The sequence below is a fragment of the Phascolarctos cinereus genome, unplaced genomic scaffold, assembly GCF_003287225.1.
Source record: "Phascolarctos cinereus isolate Bilbo 61053 unplaced genomic scaffold, phaCin_HiC Scaffold_4;HRSCAF=312, whole genome shotgun sequence".
Classification (NCBI taxonomy): Eukaryota; Metazoa; Chordata; class Mammalia; order Diprotodontia; family Phascolarctidae; genus Phascolarctos; species Phascolarctos cinereus.
The window spans coordinates 463,678,709-463,691,558 of record NW_027555847.1 but is presented as its reverse complement, the minus strand read 5'-3'; the positions used below and the strand labels follow the sequence as shown (position 1 = coordinate 463,691,558).

Sequence of the window (12,850 nt, the reverse complement as noted above, 5' to 3'; positions counted from 1 at the left end):
TTCTTCCTAAATTCAAATCAGGCCTCAGACACTTAGTAGCTGTGTGATCCAGGACAAATTACTTAACTCTGTTTGCCTCAGTTTCCTCATTTATAAAACAAGCTAGAGAAGGAAATGGCAAACCACTTTAATATCTTTGCCAGGAAAACCACAGAAGGGGTCAGGAAGAGTTGGACATGGCTGAAAAATGACCAAATGATAAACAACACATATAATGGCCAGTAGATTGCCATCTCTCTTGAAAAATGGGAACAATATTCTTATATGGGATGATGCTGTTGAGGTTAACCTGGATTACAAGCTTAGTTAATTTTAGGGCCACACTGTTAATTAGGCATTCATTGAATGTCCTTCTCACTGTGCTGGGTGCTTGGCAGGGAAAAAATGTGGCCAAGATATAGAATTAGCACAAGACCTGATATTTACCCTGAAGGAAGTTATGATGTACTTGAGCAGAATAACTTATATACATAGTGTGTGGGACAGCGACTCTAAATCAATTAAACTCAGAGACTTCTCAAGGTGGAAGCAAAGGTTACTTTTTATTACAATCCCTCTAGAAGGGGCGTCTGCTCCCTTGGTACACTTCCAGGAGGAGAGAGTTGAGGCACAGAAAACAAAATGAGATTGTATACCCTAATGCAAAAAACCTCCACCCACCACTATCCCTTACTCCCATTGACTGGGGAGGTGGGCTTACATTCTAGGCATGAAAATTCAAAGACAAAGAACAAGGAAACAAGGTATAGCCAACCCAAACATACATGTCCTTATTTGGTAAACCTAATGCTGACCTAGCAGTGGTGTGGTGATCAGGAGGGGGTTTAGGGCTGAATTCACATGAGTTAGGTAATTTCTGCAATCTCCCCTCCCCAACCCCCCTCCCTCTCATCCCAGAGACAATAGAAGGTGGGAAGCTTCTCAGGGGCAAACAGTTCAGGTTGGGGGCAGGACTTATTCTTTCTGTTATGTGCTTAAAAACAGGGTCTGAGCCTGGGAGGATTTTGAAAGCAATAATCAAGAACTATTAACAAGACCTATTGACCTTTGAGGAGGCTTCACTTCTGAGAGTTCATCTCTCACAATAGGTTTATCTATAATAATGTATATATGCACCTATATACACATGTATATCTATACATCTATGTATGTACATACATGTATGTGCAAGCATATACATATATCAATCAATCAACAATATTTATTAAATGCCTTCCATGTGCCAGGCACTGTGCAAAGCATGTGTGTATATTATACATACAGACATACACATATGTGCATGCATGTACACACATATATGTATATATATGTATGTGCATATAAATATATTTTATTTATTTACAGTATATAAATGCATATATGAATACATTTTATTTATGTATATATGTATGTGTGTATATACACACATGTTTGTGTGTGTGTGTGTGTGTGTGTGTGTGTGTGTGTGATTACTATAAGTTAGACAAGTAGATGCCATAGTGTTTGATAGAATATTGGGCTTAGAATCAGGAAAACCTGTATTCAGATCTTGCCCCAGGCCATTACTAGCAGTGTGACCCTGAATAAGTAAGTCACTTAACCTCTCTACTTCATTCTCCTCATTTGTAAAATGATTGTAAGAGTAGCAGCTACCTCACAGAGTTGCTTTGAGAACTAAATGAGACAGCATGTCTATCAAGCTTTGTAAACCTTTGAACAGTATGTACATTATTGCAAGTTCAATTATTTATCCCTCATTTCATTTGGTTTGGGCTAGATGGACAGAGGATAATTTCTAGAATGAGGAAGGTGGTAATCCACTGAACCACATCTGGAGTAACATGGGATTCAATGTTTATGAAAGATGTTTACAAACTCTTGTGTGTCCAGAGGATGGGAAAGGAGAATAGAAATTATGTCAAAAAGATATCTATGGAAAGAACTGGGGATGTTTAAATTAGAGAAGCAAAGTCTTTGCACCTCAGTTATCAGGGTAGACCCAATCTCTACATTACTATATTTGTATATACAAGTTAAGTATATTTTCTTTATCTTTGGCAAGTAGAATGAGGAGCAGTAACTGGATATTATGGAGAAGCAGCTATGAGGGAAAACACTCTAAAATTTAGAGCAGCTCAAATGTGGTCTTACAAATGTTGCTAATAAATAAGTCATCATCATCATCATCATCGTCATCATCATCAGTGTTTTAGGAATTCAGAGATCACTGGAGCCTATAGTAGTAGAAAATGGCTTCTTGGAAAACATGGAATTTGAGTGGTCTTTGGAAGAATGGAAAGTATATGGATAGGTGAAGGGAAGAAGAGAGGGCCTATCCAGGATAGACAGCAGTATGCTCAACAGCATGGATGTTGACAAGGTACAATGAAGATACAAACCAAAGTAGAGTTGAAGAAACACTTTGGGTGATGTGGGGAGCAAGTTGAGATAAGTAGGGTGGAGCTAGGTGGAAATCAGGTGGAATATAATAGAAATAAAAATTTTTGAGTTGCGGGGGTGGTTAACAAGAAGAAAGTGGTTTTTTAGGAAGATTTGTTTAGCAGCAGTATTCAGAATGGTTTGAAGGGAGATGAGGGATAGAAAGTTGTGACAGGAGATTGCTACAGCTCTTGCAGGTGTGAGGAAATAAGGCCTTAGACTATGACAGCAGAATTGTGGCTGTTTTGGGGAACCTCTAGAAAGGTAGGTTTGTGTTTCTGGCACTCTGCATCTACAGTACCTCTTGGTTCCATTAGAGATCATTTCTAAGTGAACATGGCTTTCCCACCCTCTTTAGCTGTGCAGTGTAAGTGTAGGATGCTTGTATATATTTGAGTGTGTTCCTATACAACCAGGCTTTAAAGGAAGATTGACCAAGGAATTACCCAGGGAGGAATATTTGCTTGACTTTTTTTGGGGGGGAGGGGAGGCAGGACTAGGGAAATCACTCAGTTGGGGTCTGTCTCTGAAAAAGTAAGAGGTGTTAAGGAGGGAAAGAGGGATATAGGAAATGAGGGAGAATAGAGAGTGAAGGGGAGAGAGGAAGGAGAAGTAGATGTAGAAGAGAGAGTAGAGGGAAAGTGAGATGGGGGGAAAAAGAGGGAGGGGAGAGAGGAAAGGGGAAAAGGAAAGTATAGAGAGAGAGGGGGAGGAGAGAGAGGGAGAGTCAGGAGAGACAGATAAGAAACAGAGAGAGATACAGAGTGAAAGAGACAGAGAGGAGAGACAGACAGACAGAAAGACAGAGAAAGAGAAGCAGGTAGCAATTATGGCTATTCCTTTATTTTGATTTGGCCACATAAGGGAAGTGAGAGAAATGAAATGGGATGCAGAGAGTGAAAATAGAGATAATTTAGGATTTAATTCTATGCTAAAACTTTCAAATTTTTCTACTAATTTAATGAATACCAAGGTATGTAATCTATCAACTTTTCGGTTTTTAGGGATGGTGATGATTGTCTTTTGGGAGTAGGGGCAAAAAAAAGCTGTTGCTTTCAGTTCCCCAAACTATTATAAATTAGTTTCAGTACTTGCAAGATTATAACATATATTCTATCTGATTTAGGGAAGATACAATGTAAACTTTGACATGCTTAATTAAGAATGTTTCAGATAGTTCTGGAATTAATTTAGTAAAGTTTGGCAGTATACTCTTTGGAAGTCTGTGACCATACCTAGAAATAACCTGATAAAAGCTATGGAACAGATTAGGGGAGATACAGATTCTATTCTTGTCTTCATTTAATGAAGACATTGGCCCTTTTCTACCTTTCCAATCCTTTTATGACTTAAGGTCCTGCATGCGCTCAGCAAATCAGTGACACTGGCCTCCCTGGTGTTCCTGGAACATGACATTTCATCACTTGACTCCATGAAGTTTCACTGGCTATCCTCCATATCTGGAATACTCACCTTTCTTATTTCTGCCTCTTCATTTCCGTGGCTTCCTTTCAGGTCCCAGCTAAAGTCCCACTTTCTGAAAGAAGTCTTTCCCAGTCCTCTTAATGGTAGTATCTTCCCTATGTGATTATCTCTAAATATCCTGTATCCTTATGTCTATGTTTGTGCACAATTCTTGGTATGTTGTCTTCTCCATTAGGTCGTGAGCTCCTTAAGGTCAGGGACTTTCTTTAGCATTTCTTTGTATCCCAAGGGCTTAGCACAGTGACTGGCACATAGCCAACTCTTAATCAGTCCTTGTTGACTTGATATGACCTGATTTGACTTAATGACTCTTACTGAATAAAATTGATCATTTGGGAAAATGCAACAGAATAGTCTGCTTTTCATAATGTCAGTGACAATTTCCCAGGCATTCTCGTTTTTATTAACTCCAAATGATCATTTTGCCCAGGTAAATTTTTTGGAGGGAAGACAAAATGTCACTTATGAGCAGTCACTGATATTTTCACTGAAGTTCTTGGGATTGCTTAGTGGTGAAGATTCTACAGTGAGGCACTCTCTAGTGACTACTTCGTCCTGTTTTCATTCTTTGCTTGATTAAGGTTATAAAGCAAAAGTACATACTACGAATAAGGAAACACTCTTATTCTATCTATTATCAAGTGAAATGAAGTGGCACTAGTTTAACCTTCAGTATTTTTGAGTGCTATGTGGGTGTTTGGCAAAAATGGATCTGTGGAATCTGGAGAAAACCACTTAGCATGTAACAACAGACTCTAAAAGAAATGGACTTGGAACCACTCCAACTGAATGGCAAGAGTGCAAGACAGGTTTTGGGAACAAGGATAGCTGTCTTTTAACTGTATACAATAATGCATTTATTACCATATATTTGCATTATTTACTCTTGTTACTACTTCGTGGTAAACACATCTTTTGGGAATTCTTCAGCTGTATTCTACTTTTCATTATGCTTTGTAAAACATTGGGAGTGTATTCTGTTCTACATGGCATTTCCCAATAAAATTTTTAAAAAGAATTTTTGGATAGAATAAATGAAATGTCACTCAGAGTGCTTATGATTGATAGTGAGCTAAAATAATTAAGAAATCCTTCATGCCAGGCCTGGAGCTGCCTTTTGGTACTCATAATTGGAAGAACTAAATGTCACTGTAATTTTATTCTTTCAGAATTTATTATTTATGCACTTTGATTAAAATATTTTTCTAGATCACATGCTTGTGTCTTTCAGTTCCCATTCACATTGGCCATCCACATCACCAGAGGGAAGCCGGGTACTAGGAGTCTCAGTGTTCTAGGGGGTAACCTTGAGGATCTAGGTTTCTAGTACTGTGGAACCCCTGTTTGTGTGGTTCCCCATGATCATCAGTCTGTGTTACTCTTCATTAACTCTTAGCAAAGTTATTCACTTAGGTGGTGCACTAAAAACAGTTGGAACAAAATGTTTTCTCACAAAATTCTAGGGTACATCCTCTCACAGATAAAAACAGCATGTATGAGGAAGTAGGCACAAACTTAGAGTACAATTATAGTAAGGCATATATGTTGAGATCTTATATCCAAAAGGTAATCTCATGATCCCTGGTTTCTGCAAGTCCTTGCTTGAGTTCATATCCAGCATTGTTCTCTGGTATAAGGGATTATACTTTATGAAGATGACTCCTTACTCTGGTGGCTATCTTTCTATATCCATATTTGTCCATTTTTTTCTGCATTTGTTTTCAGTCTTTCTCTGTCTTTCTCTGTCCTTGTTTATCATTATCTTTGCCTGTTTGTCTTTCGCTCCAGATCTCCTTCTGAGTCTCTGTCTCTGACTTCTGTTTTTTCTCTCTCTCTGTCTCTGTGTCTTTTCACAGGCAGTCTTTTTCAAGTGACGTATTTTGCCCTAGATATGTCTTTATTTTCTTAGCTGGACACTTGATTGTCCTACTAGTCCCTTCTGTCTGTTGACATGGTCACTGGGGTGGAATTGTTAATACCCTCTGGACTCATATCCTTGCCCCCAGATGCTGTTGCCCTAGCCCTCTGGTATAGACATAAGGTTATTCCCAAGGATTTTGTGAGGTTCAAATGAATTAATGGATATAAGACACTTTGGAAACTTTAATGCATTATATAAATTCAAGTTATTGTTAGCTTATAGTGATCAGGCCTCTAGTCTGGAGATAACTTCAGTCCTTGATTCTCTACTGCACTCACATTAAGTTCAAATAGTGTCTATAGAGCAATACAGAGGCTAGGGTAGTGGTGGTAAGAAATATGTATGCATGCTTTTAAGTTTTATCTGCCTTATTAGCGCTTTCTTCAATCTAGACAGTCAACAAATAATAAATCAAGCCTTGATTTGTTGTAATTGCCTTTCTGAGTTGTAAATGCTCATGATGAAAATTTAACAATGGGTTCTCATAACCCAAGCTGGCATGAGCACAACCCTGGTTATTACCTCCTTAAGGTACTTGGAAACCTGGAGTCTTCTCCCACTAACTTGGCCTATGGCTTATCTGCTTAAACCTTTCTGTCTTTAGAGGTGTGGCTGACATTTTTGTAAATTTTTTTTTCATTTTTGCTTATCATTCCCATTTCCTTCTTGTCCCTTCTGAAGGATTCATACCTTATGAAGAGATCATAGAACTATCTTGTTTATTCATTTAAAATTTTATTAAGTAGGTTGGGAGTAGAATCCTACCCTTACAGCTGTTTACAGAATGTGGCCATTTAGGGTACTGGTCATCTTACTATTCTTTGAAAAGTTCAGAAATTCTAGATGTTGGGGTGAATTCACTGAATTTCATATAAATTACATTCTACTCTTCAATTTAAAAAAAATGTTGCATTCCAGCTGACTTCCACAGCAGTGGACACATTGTTGTTAATGGCTGGAAGATACACAATACAGCAAAGAATAAATGGTTTGTGTGTATGGCCAAAACACCTGAAGAAAAGCATGAATGGTTAGAAGCTATTATGAAAGAAAGAGAAAGGCGAAAAGGTAGGTGCCAATGATTACATACTACATTTCATTTTATGCCAATTTTTACTTATTCACTCTGACCAAAAGAAATCTCTGCTTTCTCTGAACTCCCAGGGCACTTTGCTTGTTCTTTTCTTACACACTTTCACACCTTTCTTATAATCTGTTTATTTGTGAACTTGGCTTACCAGAATGCAAACTACATTAGTGCAGAGACTCTCACATTCATTTTTATAGCTGTCTCCCAGAGTAGGTGCTTAATAAATTAATATTGACTTCAGTTCATCAAGTGGCCTTGTAATTAGCAATCATAACATTGCATCAACAATACTTACATAATGAAATAATGCTTTAAATCCCAATAAATACAGAATGGTTACATATTTTATGGTTAAAAAGCTTTGCATGCATTATCTTATTTTATTTTCACTTTCAGCCCTTATGAATTGGGCATCTAATCGCCTCCCAAATTGATAAAGAAATTACTTAGATGATAGAACTATTCCATTTTACAGATGAGGAAACTGAGGTCAAGACAGCTTAAATGATTTGTTAAAGGTATGTGATGGAGTTGGGATTTGAATCCTGATTTCCTGAGCCCAAGTCTAGATTTCTTTGTACTATACAATACTGTTTATGAAAAAGCAGAGAAGAAAAGGCAAATGATTCTTCTTGATTTACTATATTACAAGATGCCCCCAAAGCTTAAAACTTTGCTAAGGCTTTTGGGGCATCCTCTCTGTGAGTATTCTATTACAGTACTCTTGTGATACTGAAAACAGAAAACAGGAAAGAAAAAAGATTATTGGTAAAATAATCATATTCTTCTGTTGATAAGACTATTTGTTTTCAGTCTGTCTCTGGTCCCATCATTTTTGGAGCCTATTCATGGTATCTGACAAACAACTTCATACTATTTGTTCATAAGAGACAGGATTAAGCAGCATAATGCAGCATAGCATATTTATTCTCTTCCTTGATCCTCAGAACACCCTGCATAAGCTGTAAGTATTATTATTCCTATTTCACAAATGAGGAAGTTGAGGCATAGAGAAACTAAATAACCCATACGTGCCCAGCTAGGATGTGCTGGGGATGGGATGCAAATGGAAGCCATCCTTAGTGTAACACTTTCTTCTATGGGATTTTCCTTATGGCCCATTGTTCTCTATTCTCTGTTCAGTAGGTTAAGTAGTAACAGACTGTTTAGGTCAGTTTCTTGTAAATTGCAAAGTGAACTCTTTTAGAGGCACATTCATTATTTGAGGACATCAGGGTGCTATGGTAGTAAGAAGTGTTTAATTTTATTAAACTGTGTCAAGTAATCACCTCCAGCTTACTCCATTAGAAATCTGTAGCCTGAAATGCTTCAGCATTTAAACATAAACATTTCTTTTTAATTATGGAGAAGTGTGTTGTAATTGATCAAAAGCTGGCCTTCATCAAGAAGATCTAGGTTCAAGATCTGCTTCTGACATATAGTGAAAATGTAATCCTGGACAGGTGATCATAACTTCTTAGGGCCCCTAAGGAACTAGGAAAGGATATAAGGTGGAGAGCAGGTGTCAAGTTGCATAGGTAGAAGAAATTTCCTCCCTGGGAATTCTCTATAATGATGAAATCGCAGGTCTGTCCCCCTCCTCATTCTGAATAGCATAGAAAATGTGACTTCTGAATTCTACATTACTAGCTCTGAATCTGTGAAGTATATCCTAACTCAGTGCATTTCAGGAATATGGATTAAAAAAAACAAATACCTATATATATTCAGGAAAATGGGCACTGTTATCTAGCAATTTCTTTATCAACTTGTAGGGATGAGGTACACTATGTTCTTTATTCTTTGGTCAGCACAAAGAAGGGGTGCCTAATGAATTATTAGTTAAATTAAATCGATGAAAATAACTTTAGTTGAAAACTTTTTTTTCCAACTTATATAATTTCTTGCAAATTGTGATGGTCCCCTCATAAATGACACATTCACTGTTATTAAAATAAGTACAATGGAATGGTCAACAAAAGTAAGGACTAAGACATAACAGATGACTAATGACTGACTGATTTTAATTCAATTCTACCCTATTAAATTCAATAAGCATTTATTAAGTTTCTCATTATATACCATGCAATGTGCTAGGGAATGGGAGTGTAAAAGGAAAAATGAGATAGTTTTTGCCCTCCCCATTTACTGGGGAGAAATGGTATTTACACAGATAAACAAATAGAGAATATATATATAGATATATATACATATATCTATATATATATGTATATATATATAGATATATGTGTGTATATAGATAGATGGATAGATATAGATAGATAGATATAGATATAGATACACACACACACAGAGTAATTTGGGGTGGGAGGAAGAACATAATTGAGGGCTTTGTCCTAGATCAATTATGGATGTTAAACAGTGTTATTATTCAGTTAAAAAAAACTAGCTGAATTTTGATTGAATTGACCAGTTAATTATCTTTTAACAGTTGGATTAGTTGTACATAAACATATATTCTAAAATACAAATTTAAAATTGAAATAAGAAAGGAAGATGCTATGTGCAATTTACTAGGATTCTTATTAAATATTAATGATTATGTTGATGGATTCTAAGACATTATTCACATCTATTTACATTTTCCTGATCCATAAAAGGAAGTTGGTCTAGATGGTCTCTTAACCTTTAAAATTCTATGAATATGAGTTTATTTTCATTATGGAAAGTATACAATGTAATTTTGATAGCTAGAGAATGAAAAGTGTATTTATGCCATTACAAACTAACTTCAGAGTTTGTTTCCTTTTCCTCATTTTTCACTTATGTTAGGTTTGAAACTGGGGATGGAACAAGACACCTGGCTCATGATCTCTGAGCAGGGAGAGAAACTTTACAAAATGATGTGTCAACAAGGAAATCTTATCAAAGACAGAAAGAGAAAATTGACTACATTTCCTAAATGTTTTCTTGGAAGGTAGGTATGATAACCTTGACTGAGATATGAGTTTCTTTTAAAAATATCTATTTTTAATAGTCATTTTTAAAAATTTTGAGCTTCAAATTTTATTCCTCTCTCCCACCCCTCTTTCACCCATTGGGAAGGCAAACACTATATCAATGATACATGTGAAGTCATCCAAAATATATTTCTATATTAGCCATGTTGCAAAAACACAAAAACAATAAAAAGCAAGAAACATAAAGAAAGTGAAAAAAGTGTGTTGTCTTCAATTCTGTCTCTGGAGATGGTTAGCATTTTTCATCATGGGTCTTTTGGAATTGTCTTGGATCATTATCTAAATCACAGTAGCTAAGTCTTTCACAGTTGGTTATCATTAAAGTATTTTCTCTTACTGTGTACAATGTTCTCCTGGTTTTGTACATTTCACTTGCATGAGTTCATGTAAATCTTTTCAGGTTTTTACGAAATCACCCTGGTCATCGCTTCTTACAGCACAGTAGCATTCCATCACAATCATGTACTACAACTTGTTCAACCATTCCCCAATTAATGGGAATCCCCTTAATTTCCAATTCCTTCCCACAATAAAAAAGAATTGCTAAAAATATTTTTACACAAATAGGTCCTTTTTGCTTTTCTTCTATGTCTTTGGGATACATATGGTATTGGTATTGCTGGGTCAAAGGGTATGCACAGTTTTGTGCATAATTTTGAATGATACTCCAGAATAGTTGGACCAGTTCACAACTCCACTAACAATGCATTAGTGCCCAAATTTTTCCATATCTCTTCCAGCATTTATCATTTTCCTTTTCTGTCATGTTCGTCAATCTGATAGGTATGAAGTGGTACTTCAGAGTTATTTTAATTTGCATTTCTTTAACTAATAGTGATTTAGAACGTTTTTCATATGACTACTGAAAGCTGATTTCTTTTTCTGAAAGCCGCCTATTCATATCCTTTGACGATTTATCAATTGGGGATTGCCTCATTTTTATAAATTTGGCTCAGTCATGTGTGTGTGTGTGTGTGTGTGTGTTTGAAAAGTGAGGCCTTTATCAGAGAACTTGCTGTAAATTTTTCCTTCTTTCTTGCTTTCCTTCTAATTTTAGCTGCATTGATTATGTTTGTACAAAATCTTTTTAATTTCATGTAGCTGAAATTATCCAATTTGCCTCCTGCAATCCTCTGCATCTCTTGTTTGATCATAAATTCTTCTATTACCCATAGATCTGACAGGCATGTTTTTCTATGATCCCTTACTTATGGTATCACCTTTATTTCTAATTTGATTATCTTCCCATTTTGATTTTATTTTGGTATTCAGCATGAGATGCTATTGTATGCCTAGTTTCTGCCAAACTGCTTTCCAGTTATCCTAGTAGTTTTTGTCAAATAGTGACTTCTTGTGCCAAAAGCTGGGGCCTTTGAGTTTATCATATACTTGAGTACTGTGGTCATTTACTACTGTGTCTTGTGTACTTAATCTGTTCTGCTGATCCCCCACTCTATTTCTTAGCCAGTACTAGATTGTTTTGATGATTACCACTTTATAGCATAGTTTGAAATTTGGTACAGCTTAGGCCACCTTCCTTCCAATTTTTTTTTCATTGACTCCCTTGGTATCCTTGACTTTGTTTTTCCAGGTGAATTTTTTTTTCTAGTTCTATAAAATAGTTCTTTGGTAGTTTGATTGGTATGCCAATGAACAAGTAAATTAATTTAGGTAGAACTATCATTGTTATTATATTGGCCTCGGGCCACCTATGAGCAATAAATCTCCAATATTTTTTTAGGTCTGTCTTTATTTATGTGAAAAGAGTTTTGTAATTGTTTTCATATAAGTCCTTGAGTTTATCTTGACAGGTAGACTGTTAAATATTTTATGTGTGCAGTTATTTTAAATGAAATTTCTCTTTCTATCTCTTCCTACTATGTTTTGTTGGTATTTTATATTCTGTAACTTTGCTAAAATTGTTAATTTTTTCAATTTTTTTTAGTTATTACCTAGGGTTCTTTAAATATATCACCATATCATTTGCTCATTTTTATTTCTTCAATTTTTAAAAAATTATATTATTGCTATAGCTATCATTTCTAATACATTACTTAACTATAATGGTGATGATAGACATCTGTCCTTTGCCACTAATCTTATTGGGAAGGCTTCTAGCTTATATCCAAAACAGATAATTTTTGCTCTTTGTTTTAACAGATACTACTTATCGTTTTAAGAAAAGCTCCATTGATTCTTATGCTTTCTAGTGTTTTTAATAGGAATGAGTGTTGTGTTTGGTCAAAAGCTTTTTCTGCTTCTATTGATAAAATCCTATGTGGATTTTTTTAAAAATTTTGTTATTGACAGGGTCAGTTATTCTGACAGTTTTCCTCATATTGAACCAGTCTTGCATCTTTGGTATAAATCCCACTTGGTCATAGTTTATGACCTTGGTGATATATTACCATAATCTCCTTGCTTCAATATTCATTAGGGAAATTGGTCTCTAATTTTCTTTTTCTTTTTTTTTTTGTGCTTCCTGGTTTAAGTATCAAAAACATATTTGTTTCCTAAAAGGAATTTGGCAGGATTCCTTTATCTATTAAGTGGTTTACATAGTATTGGGATTAATTATTCCTTAAATGTTTGGTAGAATTCACTTGTTCATTCAACTGGTCCTTGGCATTTTTTTCTTAGGGAACTCAGTGATACCTCATTCAATTTCTTTTTCTAAGACAGGGTTATTTAAGTATTCCATTTCCTCTTGTTAATCTGGGCAATTTATATTTTTCTAAATATTCATACATTATACTTAGATTGCCGGGTTTACTGGCAAATAATTGGGCAAATTGAAGGCTAATAATTGTTTTATTTTCATCTTCTTTGGTGGTGAATTCACCCTTTTCATTTCTAATATTGTTAGTTTGGTTTTCTTTTTTCTTCTTTCTAAACAAATTAACCAGTGGTTAATCTATTTAGTGTTTGCTCATAAAACTAGTTCCTAGTTTTATT

At 35.5% G+C, this 12,850-nt stretch overlaps 1 protein-coding gene across 1 annotated transcript in view; it reads left to right on the top strand.

Moving 5' to 3' along the window:
• The window catches only part of PREX2 (phosphatidylinositol-3,4,5-trisphosphate dependent Rac exchange factor 2), a 382,998-nt gene that overhangs the window by 162,757 nt on the left and 207,391 nt on the right, over window positions 1-12,850 (top strand). Inside the window, exons 9-10 of the mRNA XM_021002117.2 lie at window positions 6,743-6,892; window positions 9,708-9,852. Of these exons, the coding sequence (XP_020857776.1) occupies window positions 6,743-6,892; window positions 9,708-9,852 (295 nt within the window). The remainder of the gene's footprint in view (window positions 1-6,742; window positions 6,893-9,707; window positions 9,853-12,850) is intronic.